The 19,857-nt window shown below is 44.5% G+C and overlaps 1 protein-coding gene across 2 annotated transcripts; it reads left to right on the forward strand.

The window, feature by feature from the left end:
- The first annotated feature begins 5 nt into the window (after positions 1–5).
- Positions 6–19,694, forward strand: SPAG5 (sperm associated antigen 5). Of its 2 annotated transcripts, XM_046676713.1 has the most exons (24): positions 6–193; positions 423–548; positions 5,553–6,646; positions 6,746–6,920; positions 11,296–11,370; positions 11,620–11,712; positions 11,802–11,936; positions 12,150–12,269; positions 12,385–12,477; positions 12,579–12,692; positions 13,297–13,390; positions 13,550–13,697; positions 13,774–13,876; positions 14,068–14,201; positions 14,414–14,552; positions 17,171–17,282; positions 17,448–17,534; positions 17,772–17,892; positions 18,010–18,121; positions 18,510–18,590; positions 18,763–18,918; positions 18,999–19,073; positions 19,204–19,284; positions 19,523–19,694. In XM_046676713.1, the coding sequence occupies exons 1-24, from the start codon at positions 143–145 to the stop codon at positions 19,592–19,594; spliced, it is 3,591 nt and encodes a 1,196-aa protein (XP_046532669.1). In that variant the 5' UTR covers positions 6–142; the 3' UTR covers positions 19,595–19,694. The 2 variants fall into 2 exon arrangements, with proteins under 2 accessions (XP_046532669.1, XP_046532670.1); XM_046676714.1 differs by lacking the exon at positions 11,620–11,712.
- Positions 19,695–19,857: the final 163 nt, after the last annotated feature.

Genomic DNA, 19,857 nt, shown 5'->3' on the forward strand with positions numbered 1-19,857 from the left:
CCGGGAGCGGACGCGCTAGCCTGACGCGCTCAGGCTCCGCAGCCAATCGGGAAGCGCGGTGCAGGTTCAAATAAAGACGGCGGGTGAACATGGCGTCACCCCTTGGGTCTGGGAGGTGATCGACCTGCGTTTTGTGTTGAAGATGTGGCGGGTGAAAACACTGAACTTTAGCCTGTCGCCTTCGCCTCAGCCGGTGAGCGGGAGAGCCTCCGGGGGAGAGAGCTGGGCCGGGGCTTCGGGGGCGGGGGGCTGGCAGTGCCGAGCGTGCGGGAGGGTTGGGTCGAGCCTGGGGGCGGGGGCATGTGGGGTCTTTTGTTTGCCCAGCAGCTTGAGCGCGACTGGGTTCGGGGCTGCTCTTCTTAGTGCCCCGGGAGGAAGGCGGGCTGGCAGAGCCAGGCTTTCTCACCCTCTTTCTTTCTCAGGGAAAACCGGCTGTGAGAACCCCTCTCCGAGAACTTAGCCTGCAGCCCAGTGCCCTCACCAGCTCCGGAAAACGGCCCCCGCTCTGCTCCTCGCTCACTCCATCCCTGTGCAAGCTGGGGCTGCAGGTGAGATTCGCCCGGCCGGCTTCTCGACTGGGCTCTTTGCCGAGGCCGCGCGCTCAGAGGAATAGAGGGCCCGGGCTGGAACGTAATTAATAACGATAATGAAGTCTTCTACCTCAGTGACATCCATTTACAGCTATTCGGGCCAACAGAGAGGTGCCCTAGGGTGGTTAAAGGAAATCCACGGAGAACCCGGGCCTCTATTTAGGTGTTAGTTTTTATCCCCTCCTCTCCCGTTCAGTCTTTCCTGAACTAGTGAGAAATACTCTCACTTTGGTTGGTGGTCTCCCTCTACTATAGGCTCACTTACGGAGAGGTCACTCAGCTGCAAGAGTGCGGCAATGTCCATCCACTCCAAGAGGCAGTCATAACTCTCCTGGGATCAAGTTACACCACTGGAAGGCAGGCTACTCGGACCATCTTAGTTTAAACCAAACCCTTGTAGAATTGCCCTCACTGAGTTGTACTTTTGTCAAAGGTCTTGAGAGAAGTAGTCATGTAGAAACTGCTTTTCACTTGCTATAAAACTTGTCAAGGAAGGAGACTGACCCCTCTCTAAGGTTCTTCGAAGAAATATCTTTTAGAACTTATTGTCTAGGAAAATTATCTTTCTGGAGAAATTGCTATTTTTTTTTTTCTTTCTGATAGTGAGAACTGTGTAGTTTACTATATTTTCCCTCTTGCACTGGCTTCTAGAAAGCTCAGGGTCAAAGCTCAGGGTCAAATTTGACCATCAGGTATAGCTACCCTTACTCCTTGAAATGGGAAGATTTGGTTCCTTTTTCTTTACCATGATTTTGTATTTCATTAACATGTTGTAAACATCCACCTATCTGTTCTTTTTCATGCAGTCTGAATTATTTTTCGAAGGAGATGGGGTATAAATAAAATAGGTTAGAGGAAGAAAGAAGAATATGCAAAAACAGATGACAGCCTGAGTAACAGATGTATGAGGGTAGCAGTCTTTCTTGAAAGAGCTCTAACACCTACTGTCCAATAGAACTTTCTGGAATCATGGTAATGTTTGATAATCTGTGCTGTCCAATATGATAGCTATTAGTTACATGGCTATTGAGCACTTGAAAGGTGGCTAATGTGATTGAGGAACTAAATTTTTAGTTTTATTTAATTTTAATTTAAATAGCCACATGTGGCTAGTGGCTACTATGTTAGACAGTACAGCTTAGGTAGAAAAGAAATAAGTACTGAGTGGGAACTGATCTTCATAGAACCTATAGAATTTAACCACAGCCGTTTAATCCGAGTAGCAGAATAGACTGGAATTTAGGTCTTCCTGCTCTTTTTGGGGGGTTTTGTTTTTTTTGAGGAAGGTTAGCCCTGAGCTAGTATCTGCTGCCAGTCTTCCTCTTTTTTTTTTTTTTTTTGCTTGAGGAAGGTTGTCCCTGAGCTAACATCTGTGTCCATCTTCCTCCATTTTGTATGTGGGATGTTGCCACAGCGTGGCTTGATGTGCAGTGTGTAGGTCCATGCCCGGGATCCAAACCTGTGAACCCCTGGCCGCCAAAACAGAGTGTACGAACTTAATCACTATGCTCCCAGGCCAGCCCCCATCTTAACTATTTTTAAATTCACAGTATATTCTCATTGTTAAGTATATTCACATTGTTGTGCAGCTGTTCTCCAGAACTCTTTTCATCTTGCAAAACTGAAACTGTACTCATTAAATAACAACTTCCCCTTCTGCCCTCCCCCAGTCCCTGGCAACCACCTTTCTGCTTTCTGCCTCTATGATTTTGACTACTTTAGTACCTCATATAAGTGGAATCATACAGTATTTGTTCTTTTGTGACTGGCTTATTTCACTTAGCTTAAGGTCTTTAAGATTCATCCATGTTGTAGCATGTATCAAAATTTCCTTCCTTTTGAAGACTGAATAATATTCCATTGTATGTATATACCACATTTTGTTTATCCATTCATCTGTTCATGGACACTTGGGTTGCTTCTACTTCTTGGCTATTGTGAATAATGTTGCAATGAACGTGAGTGTCTGAACAGCTCTTCTAGACCCTACTTTCAATTCTTTTGGGTATATACCCAGAAGTGGGGAATTGCTAGATCATATGCTACTTTTACTTTTAATATTTTGAAGAATCTCCATACTGTTTTTCATAGCAGTTGCACCATTTTACATTCCTACCAACAGTGCACAAGGGTTCCAGTTTCTCCACATCCTCACCAACTCATGGGTGTGAGTTGGTATCTCATTGTGGTTTTTATTTGCGTTTCCCTAATGATTAGTGATGTTGAGCATCCTTTCTTGTGCTTATTGGTCTTTTGTATATTTTCTTTGGAGAAATGTTATTAAAGTGCTTTGCCTGTTGTTATTTTTTAAAATTTTATTGTTTATTTTTTTTGAGGAAGATTAGCTGTGAGCTAACATCTGCCACTGATCCTCCTCTTTTTGCTGAAGAAGGCTGGCCCTGAGCTAACATCCGTGCCCATCTTCCTCCACTTAATATGTGGGACACCTGCTACAGTATGGCTTGACAAGCGGTGCCATGTCCGCACCCAGTATCCGAACCCATGAACCCTGGGCCGCTGAAGTGGAACATGCTCACTTAACTGTTGCACCACCAGGCTGGCCCCAACTTTGCCCATTTTTAAATTGGGTTATTGTTGTTGTTGAGTTGTAGGAGTTTTTATATATAGTCTGGATATTAATCCCTTATTAGATACATGATTTGCAAATATTTCTCCTTAAGTGATTTTTTTTTTTTGAGGAAGATTAGCCCTGAGCTAACTACTGCCAGTCCTCCTCTTTTTTGCTGAGGAAGACTGGCCCTGAGCTAACATCCGTGCCCGTCTTCCTCTACTTTATACGTGGGACGCCTACCACAGCATGGTGTGCCAAGCAGTGCCATGTCCACACCCGGGATCCAAACGGCGGACCCTAGGCTGCCGAGACGTGGAACGTGTGCACTTAACCACTGCGCCACTGGGCTGGCCCTGTTAAGTGATTTTTTTTTAAAGGAATAAATAGGAACTTGATAAACACAGCAAAAACTTTAAGTTGCACTTTGGCATTTCTAAAAGTCTGGTTTGTATATTTAGCTTCTGGGCAATTTAGTGCAGGCTCATTTATGTTTTTTATAATCATATATCTTTAATTATGTCTTTTATCACAATAGTGCTATAACCATACGTTCTACCTTGTCTAATATTAACATTGCTGCCTCTGCTCTCTTTGTTTGCTTTTGCCTGGTCTCTTTGCTATCCTCTTTATTTTCTACTTTTCTTTTAGCATTTTGAAAGAAAACCTTTAAAAAATTGAAATAAAATACATGAAGGTACATAAAAAGTAGAGGTTAACAAATTTGTATAAACCACAAGTCATTGTAACCAATACCCAGGTCAGTAAATAGGACATTGCCAGAATATCAGAAGGCTTTTATAGCTCAATCTTATGTTTTAAAGTTTCGGCCACTGTTGTAAATGAGAAATTTCATGTAAGTCTGATTTTTTTTTTTGCCTAAATAATTGGTCATTCTACCTAAAGCTTCTAAAATAGTTTTGTCTACCTTGTAGTTCAGAAATTGTATCTTTTCTTGTCAATCCTGCTTTGAACTTGGTGAGCCATCTCAATATGCAAATTCAGATCTTTCCCTTTTTTGCTGAGGAAGATTTGCCCAGAGCTAACATCTGCTGCCAATTTTCCTCTTTTTGTATGTGAGCTGCCACCACAGCATGGCCACTAACAGACGAGTGCTGTAGGTCTGCACCCAGGAGCTGAACCCAAGCTGTCAAAGCAGAGTGTGCAGAACTTAGCCACTAGGCTACTGGGGCTGGCCCAGATCTTTCTTTACCTTAGAGAAATTTTCTTCTAATATTTATTAATCAGTGCCTCACCTATATATGTTCTCTTTTCTCCTGGAACTTCTTTTATTCACACGTTCGGTTTACTGGATTTATCTTCTAATTCTCATAGCTTTTCCGTCAGATTTACATTTCTTTGTATTTTTTGTCTTTGCTTTAAGATATTTCTTCCACTTGATTGTCCAGGCTAATAATTCCAATCTCAACTCTGACCATCCTCTTCAATTTATTTTACTGAAATTTTTTGTTTAAAAGTAGTATTTTTTATTTCCTGAAAGTCTTTGTGTGTGTGTGTGTGTGTGTGTTGTACTCAAATCTTACGTACTCATATTTTTTTTTTGGTTCAGATTGTCATGTTTCTCCCATCAGCTTTGTTTTCTTAGGGTCTACCTTTTGTAGCTATCTTAGGGTTTGTCATTTCTCTGGCTACTGGATCCACTTAAGTACCTTCATATTTACCTTTTCTTGTTCATTGAGTCTCAGGACCAGCAACCCTGCAAGTGGTAGAAGGCACAGTGGTCTTTGTCCCTGAGACCAGCATTTAGGGAGGTTGTCAGTCCCTTACTAGGGCACCAGGAGGAAGTCTCTCTGCTCTCCATTCTCCTCTGCTACAAAGGCTAGAGCTCTTCAAATCCCAAGGGTTGAATGGATTCAATGTGTTCAGGACACCCTCTGCTTTTGGGGCTAGGGAGACTAGGTCACTGGTGCAGGTTGATGTTGTCCTTTTTCTCTAGGGTCCATGGGTCTCTGATGGCCAAGTGCCCTCTACCGCTGGTCCCTAGTTTCTCATCTGTTCCAGAAATGTAGAAAATGTTGTACCAACTCTAGATTGTGACAGAGCCTAGGGACTCCAACCCATTCTCCTAGAAGTGGATTGGAGAGGCGTGGGGTCACATTCAAGCTACTATCTCTCCATGATATGGATAGATTATCTCAGCTTGTTTATACTTTAGTCTGGTTCACTTGGAAGGACGCAAAATGGCTACCCAGCTTTTCTTTACCTGCTTTTGGGTTTCTTTAGTGAGCAGCAGGTCTTAGCCAAGTTCTTACCTAAGCAGAGGTAATGAAAATCCTTTCTTTTTTGAGTTAGGACAGTATCCTGGACCCATAATTGTATGTTGGGAACCTGAATTGACTGCCTCAGTCAACTACTTTTGTTTCCTTTGGCAGGAAAGCAACAGCAACTCATCTCCACTGGATTTTGTCAATGCTAAGAGGAAAGACTCCCCTTCAGAACAGTTCAGCCATCCCTCAAAGTGGCTAGAAGCTTGTCAACATGAATCAGATGAGCAGCCCTTAGATCTGATTCCCCAAACCAACTCTACTCCCAGAATATGTGAGGAAGCAGTAGATCCAGTGGACGACGATGTGGTTAAAACCATGGTTCTTATACCTTTTCCAGTAGGGCAGCAGCAAGACATTACGCTTGAGGCCCATTTAGATACAATGGCAGAGACAAACAGCATCATTCTAAATGAGCCTTTGAGGCCAGGAGATCTGCTGAGAGAGGGAGTGGCACCTTGCATGGAAGACAGCTTTTCAGAAGTTGTTCCTGCTATGCCTGAGAAACCTGCATTTCAGGATCCTCCATCTCATCTCTTGGAGTATCCACCAAATCCCTGTTCTGAGCAACAGCTACCCTTCTCCAAGGAAGGCCTGATGGACAGAGGGACTGAGGCTGTGCCTGAGGACTTAGTTCTTTCTGAAAGTAATGCTGTCTTGCCTTCCTCCATGCTCTGGCTTTCCCCTTCAACTGCCTTAGCAGCAGATTTCCCTGTCAGTCATGTGGACCCAGGGGAGGAAACTATAGAGCACAGAGCTGTAGAGGGAAGAGAAATGAGCTTTCCCACCACACTCCCTGAGGAGGCTGAATTGGGAGATCAAGCACTTGTCTCAAATATGGAAGATATTCTGCCCACATGCCTTACCCCAAATCTAGGAGAAATGGAATCCCAGGTGGATCCAGGCCCAGCAGTAGAGGATGCTGGTAGGATTCTTATCTCTGATACAGGGCCTTGGATGTCCCCATTGGCCTGGCTGGAAAAAGGTGTAAATACTTCGGTCATGCTGGAAAATCTCCGCCAGAGCTTATCGCTTCCGTCTGTGCTTCGAGATGCTGCGATTGGCACTACCCCTCTCTCTACTTGCTCCGTGGGGACTTGGTTAACACCTCCAGCACCACAGGAAAAGAGTACGAACACATCCCAGACAGGCCTGGTGGGCACCAAGGACAGTACTTCTGAGACAGAGCACCTCTTAAGGGGGTAAGTGTCCCTATATCCTTGTGCCTCCTGGGCTCCATTAACCTGGACCTTCCACTCCTATCCGGTCCCCTCTCTTCTCATGTTCTCTTCCTGCTGCAGCCATCCTCCAGATCTGACTGCCTTATCTCGACATGACCTTGAAGATAACCTGCTGAACTCTCTTGTCATTCTGGAGGTTCTCTCCTGCCAGCTGCGGGACTGGAAGACCAAGCTGACTGTCCCTCACCCAGAAGTTCAGGACAGTAGCACACAGACTGATACCTCTCCCAGTGAGGTAAGAGGGTTCCTCCCAAAGCTTGGAGGGTCCCAGTGGCCCCTCTTCTTCAGAATTTAAGCTGATAAGCAGCTAGAGGACAAAGGAGACTCCTTAACCACAGGCTCAGTATTGGAATATGTGTAGGGGCCGGTCCCGTGGTCAAGTGGTTAAGTTCACACACTCCACTTCGGCGGCCCAGGGTTTCGCCTGTTCAGATCCTGGGTGTGGACATGGCTGCTCATCAAGCCATGCTGAGGTGGCATCCCACATGCCACAACTAAAGGACCCACAACTAAAAATATACAACTATGTACCGGGGGCTTTGGGGAGAAAATCTTTAAAAAAAAAAAAAACAAAGAACAAGGGGCCGGCCTTGTGGTGCAGTGGTTAAGTTCGCACGTTCGGTTTGGATCCCGGGTGTGGACATGGCAGCACTTGTCAAGCCAAGCTGTGGTGGGCGTCCCACATATAAAGTGAAAGAAGATGGGCACGGAGGTTAGCTCAGGGCCAGTCTTCCTCAGCAAAAAGAGGAGGATTGGTGGTAGATGTTAGCTCAGGGCTAATCTTCCTCAAAAAAACAGACATAAAATCACAAACCATAAAGGCAAAGGTAATAAATTTGGAAAAAAAAAAAAAAAGAATAAAAACTGAGGATCTGGAAAATGCCTTAAAGCTGTGGGTACTCACTATACCCCAGTGGTATGTCAAGACTTTCTAAGAGAATGTAAGCAAAGAAAGTTTTGAAGAAGTCAGTTTCTAGATCTTCATCTTCCAGATGTCTTCTTCACTGATTTTTTTTCTTTCTTACTTCCCCATTTTCAGTTGCCCTTGTCCATTTTACCAAAGAAGAGCATATTTACTACCTATCCTGAATCTTACATTGTCAAGGGATAACAATCAAAGGACAGAAAATATTTGCGTACTTGCTGAGAAAGCAAATGACTGCATAGATTATATAACGCATCGTTTTTGCATGCTTTCAACAAAGTTGAAGGAAGACTAATTCTGTCAGTGGATCATTAAAAATTTCTGATGAAAGTTCACTGTGAGATTTTTGGTATATGTCTCCAAAGGAGCTCCTAGAATTAGGTGACATGCCCTTATTTCCTTCTTCTATTCCTACTTATTCCCATTATTTATGTGAAGAAGATTTCTTAGTGCTTACATCTATCAGAATGGAGAATAGGCATGGAATTGTTGCTTAACCATATCTTACTGTAAGAAATATAGTTATCCACAGACACATGAACTAATAAGGGGAGGGAAGCTCTATCCATTTCATTAATAGATTATTCCCAGGAAAATTTTACTAGGTATGTTTATAATTTTATTACAAATTATAATATTACAATAATAAGTATATAACTGATGAAAATATTTCTCCATCCAAAAGAAAGTTTTTTCACTTAAAGTCTATAGTGAGAGGAATTTAAAAGAAATTTTAATTTAAATTTAGATGAACTTTTGTTGTTGCAGACATACTGATTAACATTTTAAAATATGAAAATATATTAAAATAAAATGCAAGGAATAAAAATATAGGTTCAAGAAAAAAAAGGGATGATATAAAATTTCTGACCGTTAAAGAAGAGCTTATTCAGGTATTTTTTAAAGGTGTCAAATAGGTATTAAATCATTATGGTATATGTAGTATTTATACCATTGGATATGTTTAAGAGTAATTTAACAGTTTTATTTCAAACTTTATAATTTTGTTAATATTTATAATATGGTGGAAATTACAGCCTTTGTAACATTTTGAACTTAAGGGTACTCAGTCTTTCAAAATTATTGTAGGAGATATGAGAGGAAAACAATTTAAAGACCACTGTTCTAGAGGACTCTAGCTGTGACAACACAGGCTGAGGAAGGAGGGGAATGATGTCATGGGAAGGAATTGAGAGCCTCAGTATTGTGGCTGTTGAGGTAATAGATGGCTGCTGCTAAGAGGAGATGGTCTCCAAGAGCCTAAAGACCTCCTTTGGGTTGAAAATATCCTCAAAATAATGACTTTACCTCTTGCCAAAATCCTGGAAACCACAGGCTCCTCATTCCTATAGCTGCTCAATTTCTCTCCTGTGTTTTCTTATCTTTGTATCCTTTCCCCTTGTTCTTGGCATTCTCTCCCATCCCTGAGTCGGCCTTGTAGCCTCTTCCCCTCAAGCTTGCCAGATCCCTTTGGAGGCCACTGAAGCAGAGCCAGAGGGGAGATGACAGCCCCTTTAGCCATTCCCTATCACAGCGCCATGTCCTTGCCGCTTGGCTGCCTCCCTCACACTAATCTCATCACCTGCCTGACTGCCCAGCTCTGAACAGTATGTGCACCCTGTCCAGGGCTCGTGGGGTGTTCCGTGCCTTACTGCATGGTGCAGTAGGGAATGTTGACTGCTTTGCTGGGAAAGGGAGTGATGAACTCTAAGAGACTGCCTCCTTGAGTCCAGACTGCCGCAGCATCGTGACTCAGCACTGCTACTCCAGCACTGGATTGTTTTCCCAGATGATGGCTGCCTTTCAGCAGTAATAATAAGGCTCCCCCTTTTCTCTCCGAACTTGAAAGTCTTTCTGTGGCTCTGCTGCCTTTGAGATCATATTTACCTACTCTACATCCCACACTAAGATTTTTATCTGCCCCTAGAAAATGCATAGGGAATGAGAAAATAAAAATGACTAATAAATATTTGAGATTACCATTACTGATAATCAAAGAAAAGCAAATTGAAACAGTGAGTTGCTGTTTTCTTCTGACAAAACAGCAAAGAATAAAATAGATAATGCTGGTAAGCATTCTCCTATTGTCAGTAGGGTATAAATTGGTTCATCCTTTTTTGAAGCCAGTTTAAGTGAGACCCTTAAAACAGTTCAAACTTTTTTCACCCAGTAACTCCACTTCTAGGGCTATATCCTAAGGAAAAAGAATTCTGCATAAAGATAGCAACTTGTTTTTTTTTAAATAATGAAAAAAATGTGATACATCCATAAGATGGAATATTCCATAGTCATTTAAAAGTATGTTTAATGAAGAGTTTTTAATAACATGGGAAAATAAGTTTAACATAAGTTTATGGTTTTTAAAGAAAGGAAACCAGAGTTCAGATAACCTCTGAGAGGCTTTGAGGTGAGGTAGAGTACCAGCAGAAGTTAACAATGGGTGGTACTCCACTTTGATAGGTTCTCCTAAAGCAGATATCCCAGTCTCAGGCTATTCCAATGAGGAAAGTGAATATAAATTCAGGGCTAAATAACAACGTGAGTATAATAGAATTAAGTAATAAAAGCAGGACTCTAAATTTATTTATATATTATAATCTCACTTGTGGTTTTTCTGAAATATTACTGTATTTCATCAAATCTAAGACACTGTCAATATTAAGATATATCCCAATTTCAGTGGTGTTAAAATGCAGAAAGACAGTCATCTTAGAATTTATTGAATATAGTAGTTTCTGTCTAAATCAGTAGTCTATTAACTTTTTTTTCCCCCTGACACCTGAGGGAAATAATATACTTATCAGTTAGAGCAAATCCCTATAGCAAGAAAATCTGGTTTGGAGGTGTGGCAAAAGCTCTTGCAGTGGCTGCTGTACTGTTAGTTAAGAATCACTACTCGAGAGGCAGGCCCTGTGGCCAAGTGGTTAAGTTCACACGCTCTACTTTGGTGGCCCTGGGTTTCGCCAGTTTGATTCCTGGCTGTGGACATGGCACTGCTCATCGGGCCATGCTGAGGCAGCGTCCCACGTGCCACAACTAGAAGGACCCACAACTAAGAATATGCAACTATGTACCTGTGGGATTTGGGGAGAAAAAGGAAAAAAAAATCTTTAAAAAAAAAAGAATCACTACTCAAGGTGGTGAAATTATTGATTTTTTTCCATTTTTTTCGCTTGTGTATTTCAAAAATTTTACAATAAACATATATTATTCTTATAATTAGGGGAAAAAGTTATAAAAAGGAACTTTTTAGGGGGCTGGCCCCATGGCTGAGCAGCTAAGTTCCAAGCTCCGCTTTGGCGGCCCAGGGTTTCGCCAGTTTGGATCCTGGGCTTGGACCTGGCACTGCTTATCAGGCCATGCTGAGGCAGCATCCCACATAGCACAACCAGAGGCACTCACAATTAGGATATACAGCTATATACTGGGGAGCTTTGGGGAGAAGAAGAAAAAAAAGAAAAGAAGATTGGAAACAGATGTTTGCTCAGGTGCCAATCTTAAAAAAAAAAAAAAGGGATTTTTTAGATATCTTTGGATTTTTTTTCTGACTTGGCTTCATCAAGCTGTGAGCCCATTCCTACTTTTAATAGGAAAGGCTCCTGTATCTCAGTGGGTGGCAGGGGAGATGGGGTGCTGGTGGTGCATGTTGCCTATGCAAAAGGAACAACTCTGTTTCTCTGCCTAGATAAGTAAGAAACCTCAGCATCTTCAGGAGAGCCAAGAGATTGGGCAAGCTCTTCAGCAGGCCAGGAATGTCATGGTAAGTGTGGATTGACCTTATACCACCGCTGGGTCTCGTGTGAAGATTAAGAATGGAGAATCCTAGATGGTTAGCAGATGGTGGTACTCTGTCATGGTAGGGAAGGGAGGTTTCCAGATCTTCATTAAGGACATCTTCTCCTTATTGGGAACTTGAAATTGGGGACAGTGGCTTTCCTCCCCAGTGTCCCTGCTTGCTTCCTGCTTAGTGACTTTATTTGATCTAGCCTCACCATCTTTCCGTCTACAGCAATCATGGGTGCTGGTCTCTAAAGAGCTGATATCCTTGCTTCACCTATCTCTGTTGCACTTAGAGGAAGATAAAACTACTGTGAGTCAGGAGGTAAGCAGCATAAAGGTGAAGGCAGAGGCCTCTGGTGGGACTGAAAGCCAAAAAAGGGAATCAGACAGGGTCTGATTCTTGTCTTGTAGTCTCGGCGTGCAGAAACCTTGGTCTCTTGCTGTTTCGATGTGTTGAAGAAATTGAGGGCAAGGCTCCAGAGCCTCAAAGCAGAAACGGAGGAAGCAAAGCACAGAGAGGAAATGGCCCTCCGAGGCAAGGATGTGGTAAGGGGTCAGGCTTTTGTTCCTGGATATGGGAAGTCTCTTTCTCTGGGTTCTTGCAGGAACGCAAATTCACTTGAGACACAGATAGGTGGCCTGAGAACTGCCTGTCCTGGGGAATAAGAAAACAGACTACTGGTGTGGTGGATAGTTACAGCTTTTTGTGCTATTTCTCTCTTCTGCCCACTGTGTTCTTGCAATCTCTTCCCTAAACAGGCAGAGACAGTGCTAGAGGCTTTCTGTGCACATGCTAGCCAACGCATCAGCCAACTGGAACAGGACCTGGCATCCATGGGGGAATTCAGAGGCCTTTTGAAGGAGACCCAGACCCAACTGGTAATTTGAGGGCATTTTCTTTCCATGCTGACACACCCGGAAGATGGTCATATACCCCCACTTTGCTGTATCCAGAGGAAAGGGGCCTCCTCCATAGGCAATCCTTCTTGTGTAGGTAGGACTTCATACTGAGCAAGAAGAGTTGGCTCAGCAGACGGTGAGTCTTACTTCAACCTTACAACAGGACTGGATATCCATGCAACTCGATGTGAGTATTCAGGGCCATCATACCACTCCTTTACTCACAGCCAGCCCTGTTAGGAGCCTTGCCTCAAGTGTGCTCTGCTGACCTGCTTGCTTCCCCGGTAGTATATAACATGGACAGCGTTGCTGAGCCGGTCTCGACAACTCACAGAGAAACTCACAGCCAAGAGCCGGCAGACTCTGCAGGAACGTGATGCTGCAATTGAGGAAAAGCAGCAGGTACAAACTAGGAGCGGGGACTCGGTAGGCCTGGTTTCCTCCTTCTCTACAGAAGGCCTTTCTTTCCTTTTTTTTTCTCTGCTTTTTTTTTCCTCCCCAAATCCCTCCAGCACATAGTTGTATATTCTTTTAGTTGTGAGTCCTTCTAGTTGTGGCATGTGGGATGCTGCCTCAACATGGCCTGATGAGTGGTGCCATGTCCGCCCCCAGGATCTTAACCAGCAACATCCTGGGCCGCTGAAGCTGAGCGTGCGAACTTAACTGCTCAGCCATGGGGCTGGCCCCACAGAAGGCCTTTCTAATGAGTGGTATCTTTAGCCTCCTACCCTGGACCTATCTTCTTTTCACTCTGTGGGTTTAGAGACCAGCCAGGTCCTTTTGCTGTAAGATGGCCTTGGGCCTGGTTGTTTCCTTTCCCCTTCAGCACCTTCTTTAGCAACTTCCTCCTGTTTCTACTTTTTCCTGAGGATCAGCCTTATTTGTTGCAGTGTTGCTGCCCAGGAGCAAGGTGGTTCGCTGTCCTGTCCAGAAAAAGAAGCTGGACTAAGTCCTGGGACTTTTGATTCAGGAGGAATTTGGGAGGAAAACTGTCTTTTCTTCCTAGGTTTCCAGGGAGCTGGAACAAGTCTCTACCCATTTAGAGGACTGCAAAGTCCAAGTAGAACAACTGAAGTTGGAAAACAGTCGCCTAGCAACAGGTGTGTGTGTATACATGCGTGCAAGTAGTTGTGCCCTGCTAAAGCTTGGGGTGTGGCAGTAGAGCAAGAAAATGCTCTAGAGCACTGGTTTTGGAGCAAAAGTGTGGGGAAGTTTTGGCCTGGTGACCACATGGTGTCATTAGGATACTTTTGGTCTAGATCTCCAGGCTCAGCTGCAGATTCTGACCAGCATGGAGAGTCAGCTAAAAGAGCTACAGAGTCAGCATGCCCACTGTACTCACGACCTGGCCATTAAGGATGAGTTGATCTGCCAGCTTACCCAGAACAATGAGGAGCAGGCTGCTCAGTGAGTTCCTGTCAGGTTATTATGGCAGTACGCACTCAGGATATAGGACCAATGAGATCTAATATGTCTCTGGCAGATGGCAAAAGGAAGAGATGGCATTAAAACACATGCAGGCAGAGCTGCAGCAACAACAGGCTGTCCTGGCCAAGGAGGTGCAGGACCTGAAGGAGACTCTGGAGGTAAGGAATATGGTTTGGGTCAGGGGAGCTGGCAGGAGTATGATTCTTGCCTGATGGTATTGAGGTGAGGTTTGAGACTGTGGACTGGGAAAAGCCTCTGCTCCCAGGGCTCTAAAATTTCACACTTAAGCTCATTTTTTTCCCCCTCTCTCTCCTGCTCCTTCCCTACCTTTCTTCTCTTGTCTCTGTAGTTTGCGGACCAAGAGAATCAAGTTGCTCACCTGGAGCTGGGCCAGGTTGAGTATCAGTTGAAAACCGCACTGGAAGTGCTCCGGGAGCGCAGCCTGCAGTGTGAGGACCTTAAGGACACTGTAGAGAACCTGAAGTAAGATCTCTGCCTTTCTGTGCTTCCCTCCTAAGTTCTTATCTTTCCCAGAGACTCTTCTAGAAGCTAAAGTCTCCAAGAAGGGAATTATGATAGGGTCCAAGAGCCTCTTGTCTCCCTCCTTGAATGCAGCTTTGTGTGGGGATTGGGAGAGGTGTTCAGAGAAGGTCTCCTGGTTTTTGGCCATCTCTTCTGTTCATTCCTTATTTCAGGGCTAAACTGGCTAGCACCATAGCAGAGAACCAGGAGCAAGACCTGGAGAAGACACGCCAGTATTCCCAAGAGTTAGGGGTGCTGACTGAGCAACTACAGAGCCTGACCCTCTTTCTACAGACAAAACTAAAGGAGAAGGTAGGATTGGGGGTTCTTTCTCTTCCCTTCCTCTTGTATCTTCGAAGAAAGACACTTTCATTTTTTCCTTCCCAATCTGTATACATTTTATTTCCTTTTCTTGTCTTAGCACATTAGCTAGAACTTCCATTATGATGTTGCAAAGGAGTGGTGAGAGGGGACATCCTTACCTTGTACCTGATCTTAGAGGGGAAATTTCGAGTTTCTCACCATTGAGTACGCTATTAGCTGTAGGTTTTTTGTAGACAGGCTTTATCAAGTTGAGGAAGTTCCCCTCTATGCCTAGTTTACTGAGAGTTTTTCCAATTGTATCTTTATTGTCTAGAATGGTCTTCCTAAACACTACTCTTGTTCCATCTCTGTGACCTTCAATGACTTTGAGTTGCCTATAGGACCTCTTCAGCCTGTTGCTCAAACCTTTCTTCATCTGTCTCCTACCTCCCTATTATGAGCCCTTTACTCCAATTAGACTGCCTGTACACTCCACACATGTCCCATCTCCATTCACACCCAGACTCGGGCTGTTACCACATCCATTCTCCTCTGTCTTCAAATTGGAAATACTTTTTCCTTCCCTATTAACATCCTCCCTAGTTCATCTTCTTTGAAATGTTCCCAGATCACATGGACTCAGTGGTCTCCTGCTATATTCCTCACGAACTTACTCTCCTTTTGCACTTGTATTAATTTTCCCTGGATGTCTGGTCTCTTCAACTAGACTGTATTGCAGAAATTTAACCTTGTGTCTTTGGCTTCCCCACAGTGCACACCAAACAATAAATGGCAGATATCTTTCAGAATACAGTTAATTAGCTTATTCAACAGTTAAAGGTATAATCAGGATCCTGAAATCTGGAACTGCTTATCATCTGACCCTCTTTCCCATTTGTGTGCTGAGCACAGGCAATGCCAAAGAATCCACAGTCTAGTAAAGAAGACAGACAGATGTAAATTTATCATCTTCACTTGTGATCATGATAGAGGTCTGCATGGATGACCTGTGAAGCAGAGAGAAAGGAGCATCAGTTCTACTTTTGAGAGTTAGGATGTCTTCTCAAAGCAGGTGACCCCTGGGCAGAGTCTTGAGGTTTACAAGTTTGTAGGGGAGGGGTGGATATATAGGAAAGCCCACCAAGCAGAGGGAATAGTATATGAAAGTCCCAGAGGCATAATTGTACTTTTTTGTAGTGTCTACCTTGTAACAAGACCTGAGTTATGTGCTGGGACTACAGGGTGAATAAAGCAAGGCCCTGCTCATATGGAATGTGGCAAGCTTGGGGATTGGGAACTAGCTCTTTATAATTGGAGTGTAGGAGCTATGTGGAGTGAGGATGACCAGAAGAGAGGCTGGAGAAGTAGGAGGCCAGATTTTGAAGGCTCGACTAGTGGCAGTTGTAGAAGGGGTAGAGAGGAGGAGATAGATTGAATGAGAAGTAGAAGTAATAGAACTTGGTGACCAATTTGATGTAGGAGTAAGGTGGAAGAGTGAATGATGATCTCTAGATTGCTAGAAAGATGGTGACACTCTCTAGAAACGGGTTGGCAAACTTTTTCCTGTAAAGTGCAATATAGTAAACATTTTCAGTTTTGCAAGCCATGTGGTCTCTGTCTCAACTACTCATCTCTGCCTTTGTAGCTCAAGAGCAGCCATAGAAAGTATGTAAATCAATGAGTGTGGCTGTGTTGCAATAAAACTTTATTTGTTTTTATTTACGAAAACAAGCGGCAAGCCAGATTTGAACTGCAGGCTGTAATTTGCTGTTCCCCAATCTAGGATCATAAATACAAGAGGAGGAATAGATTTTTGGTGGGGTAGGACAGGAAAAAAGATGAGCTCAGCTTTATACATACTAAATTTCAGGTGAACTATGGAACATTCTAGTAGATTTTTCACAGGCAGTTGAGCCTTTGGGTCTGAAGATTGGGCAAAAGTCCACTTGAGAGAAACAGACTGAAGGGTTATCCATATAGAAGTGGATGTTTTTGTGGAGCTCCCAAGGTGAGGCCACCTGGGGAATGGATTAGAGTGTAAAGAGGGCCAAAGAGGAACCAAAAGGAGCCTAACAGTTAAGGAAGGATTTGTGGATAGAGAGAAGAAATAGCCAGAAATGTATGAGGCCTACCTATGAAGGACAGAGAAAAGCTAAGAAAAGGAACATTCTAAAAAGAGGAACATGGTCATCAATTATCAAATAGGTCAGGTAAAATAAGAGGTGAAAAGTGTCCATTGCATTTGAAAGTAAGGATGCCATTGGTGACCCAAATAGCGAGAATTTTGGTGGAATGGTGAAGCAGAAGCCTGAGTGTAGTGGCCTGGGGAGTCAATAGATGGTGAGAATTTTAGGCAAGAAATGTAGGCTCTTCTTTTTTTTAATTGAAGGGAAAGAGAAAAGGCAGTAGCTAAAAGGGGATTTAAGGTAAGAAGAAGGTTTTTTAAAATTGTTGTTTTAGTGAGAGAGAGTGAAGTTCAGGGAAAGGAGTTAATGGAGACGTTGAAGTTAGAGAAGAGAGGTAATAGACTGAACAGCATTCTGGAGGAGATGACTGGTGAGTACCTGGGAGGTCAGGGAAATCACTAACCCTGAAAAACAGCTGATTTTTTTCTCCTTTTCCCTAAGGCTGACCTGGAGACCCTCCTGATAAGCACAGCTTGTGCTCCTGCCCAGGAACACCCTCTGCCCACTGACAGCGCCTTCTTGGGAAGCATCTTGACAGCTGTGGCAGATGAAGGTTAAAGGCCCTGGATTTTAGGGGTGGGGAAATTGTGACCCTGCTCCTGATATCTTCAGCTGTTGAAGATGCCCACCAACAGACCTCTCTCCCTGGCTGCCATTATGGCAGACCCTTGACTGGGTCACCAGAGGGGCACCCTACCATGGTTGGTTTTTGTTTTAGAGCCAGAAGCAGCACCTGTGCCCTTGCTTGGAAGTGACAAGAGTGCTTTCACTCGAGTAGCATCAATGGTTTCTCTTCAGCCTACAGGTTAGGATGGGCTCCTGGGATCCTGCCTCATTTCTAGATCTGGTAGTGATGATAAAGACTAAAGCAGTGAGAAGTGCTCTGCTCTAAAAACCTCAATTCTAGTTGAGCTCATTTTATTTCTGCCTTTTGGGATCTGTAATGTCCCTGTGGGTGGGGAACATGGATAAATGTGGAAATGATGGCTACACATTTCCTTCCAGAGTGAAAGGGCTCTACCTCTAGGATTTTCTCTTTCAGAGACCCCAGGCATGGAGAAGAGCCTGGCAGAAATGAGTACTATGACTCTGGAGCTTCAGAGCCTATGCTCCCTGCTGCAAGAGTCTAAAGAAGAAGCTGTGAGGACTCTGCAGCAAAAGATGTGAGTGGAGTGCAGTCTTGATGAGAGAGGGCAGGTCAAGTGAGACAGCCCCATAGCTCAAGGGCCCAGCCAGCTCCCGACAGGACAGAAATAATGCTGAATTCTTCCTTCCCCTAGTTGTGATCTGCAGGCTAGGTTACAGGTCCAGGAAGAGCAGCATCAGGAAGCCCAGAAGGCAAAGGAAGCAGACATAGAGAAGCTGAACCAGGCCTTGTGCTTGCGCTACAAGGTGAAGGAGGGGCCTAGAAGTGGGGCGACGAAGAACTGGGGCAGCTCTTCTGGCCCACTGGGAGCCATTGTCTCTCCAGGAACCTGGGTGGTGGGGATTTTCTAACCATTGCCCTAGTTTTGCCCTTCCTGGGGTCAGACATTTTACATGTTTGGGAATCAGCTGTGGGCTGACCTATCTCCCAGGCTGACCTAGAAGTCGGGAACTCTAGCAGAACTCTCAACACTAAAATGTGCCTTGCTTGGCTTAGCTCTAGAGGAAGAATTGGAGTGTTATCAATTAGTATCACCTGGTCTGAGCGTGGGTCAGACACTAAATTCTATCTCCTGTCAAGGACTGCAAGCAAACCAGATCTCCCACTGCCTTCTTACCTCCCTTTCCCTCACAGAATGAAAAGGAGCTCCAGGAAGTGATCCAGCAGCAGAATGAGAAGATCCTAGAGCAGATAGACAAGAGTGGCGAGCTCATTGTACGTTCGTCATGATGCCTGGCCCTCTGCTCTCTGGGTCACTGGTAGCTGATAGCCAGGATCCCAGATGTGGGAAGTGGATCCCTTGGTCTACCCTTGTTCACCACATGGGATAAGAAAGAGAGAGAGGACCTTTGAGAGCTACTGGATACCTCTCCGTTCTCATTCCCAGAGCCTTAGAGAGGAGGTGACCCAGCTAACCCGCTCACTTCGGCGTGCAGAGACAGAGACTAAGGTCCTCCAGGAGACTCTGGCAGGCCAGCTGAATCCCGACTGTCAGCCCATGGCCACTGACTGGATCCAGGAGAAAGTGTGGCTCTCCCAGGAGGTGACTTAGAGTTAACAGAGGCGCTGGGCAGCTGGCGGGAACCCTAGGCTGTGCCCCTACTGATCTGGACATACCCGTAGGTGGACAAGCTGAGGGTGATGTTCCTGGAGATGAAAAATGAGAAGGCAAAACTCATGGTCAAGTTCCAGAGCCATGTAAGAATTCCCAGGTGGTTCCAGGGCCATTTTCCACCACCACTAGCAACTGCCCTGCCGTATTTTCTTCGTCCCACAAGCTATGCTGTTCTTTTAAGCATAGGACTTATGCAACCTATTTGTGTTCTAGAGAAACATCCTGGAGGAGAATCTCCGGCGCTCTGACAAGGAGTTAAAGAAACTAGATGACATTGTTCAGCATATTTATGAGGTAAAGGAGGGAGGGAGTTGATGCAACTAAGGCACCTGGTACAAAGCCTGGCCCTGGAGGTACTGATGAGCATAGCTCTGGTTCCCAGCCTGTGCTGAGAGCTGGGCCTGACTTACTGTTGCAGGTTTCTCTCTGGCTTCTTTTTTCTCCCCTGTAACTCAGTGGGTGCTTCCTTGGCCTGGGAGCCTTGGGCTTTGAGCCTGTGACCCTGAGTTGCCTTTTCTGCCTCTCTTCCCAGACTCTGCTGTCCATCCCAGAGGTCGTCAGGGGTTGCAAGGAGCTACAGGGATTGATGGAATTTCTGAGCTAAGAAACTGAAAGCTAGAATCTATTTCACCTGTTTTTAACCTGCAAAATTGGCATAGAGCCAGCTATGTTTAATGCTATTTAAATAAAGTATATTTAATGTATTTCTTCAAGCTCACTGAATCTTATTTCTTGGGTGGGAGTGGGGTGGATGAGGTAGGGGAGAGGCAGCTTGGCCCTCCTGCCTGGGCACCCTCCACACACCTCTCCCGCTCATCCAGAGCCAAAGCCGGCTGCCCGTCTGCTCTTCTCTTGCTTCCCCAAATA

The sequence above is a fragment of the Equus quagga genome, chromosome 11, assembly GCF_021613505.1.
Source record: "Equus quagga isolate Etosha38 chromosome 11, UCLA_HA_Equagga_1.0, whole genome shotgun sequence".
NCBI lineage: Eukaryota > Metazoa > Chordata > Mammalia > Perissodactyla > Equidae > Equus > Equus quagga.

Coding starts and splice junctions, on each gene's coding strand:
- SPAG5 (XM_046676713.1), top strand. CDS start 143: ATGTGGCGGGTGAAAACACTGAACTTTAGCCTGTCGCCTTCGCCTCAG. Junction 549..5,552: donor TGTGCAAGCTGGGGCTGCAG/GTGAGATTCGCC, acceptor TTCCTTTGGCAG/GAAAGCAACAGCAACTCATC. Junction 14,202..14,413: donor GACACTGTAGAGAACCTGAA/GTAAGATCTCTG, acceptor TCCTTATTTCAG/GGCTAAACTGGCTAGCACCA.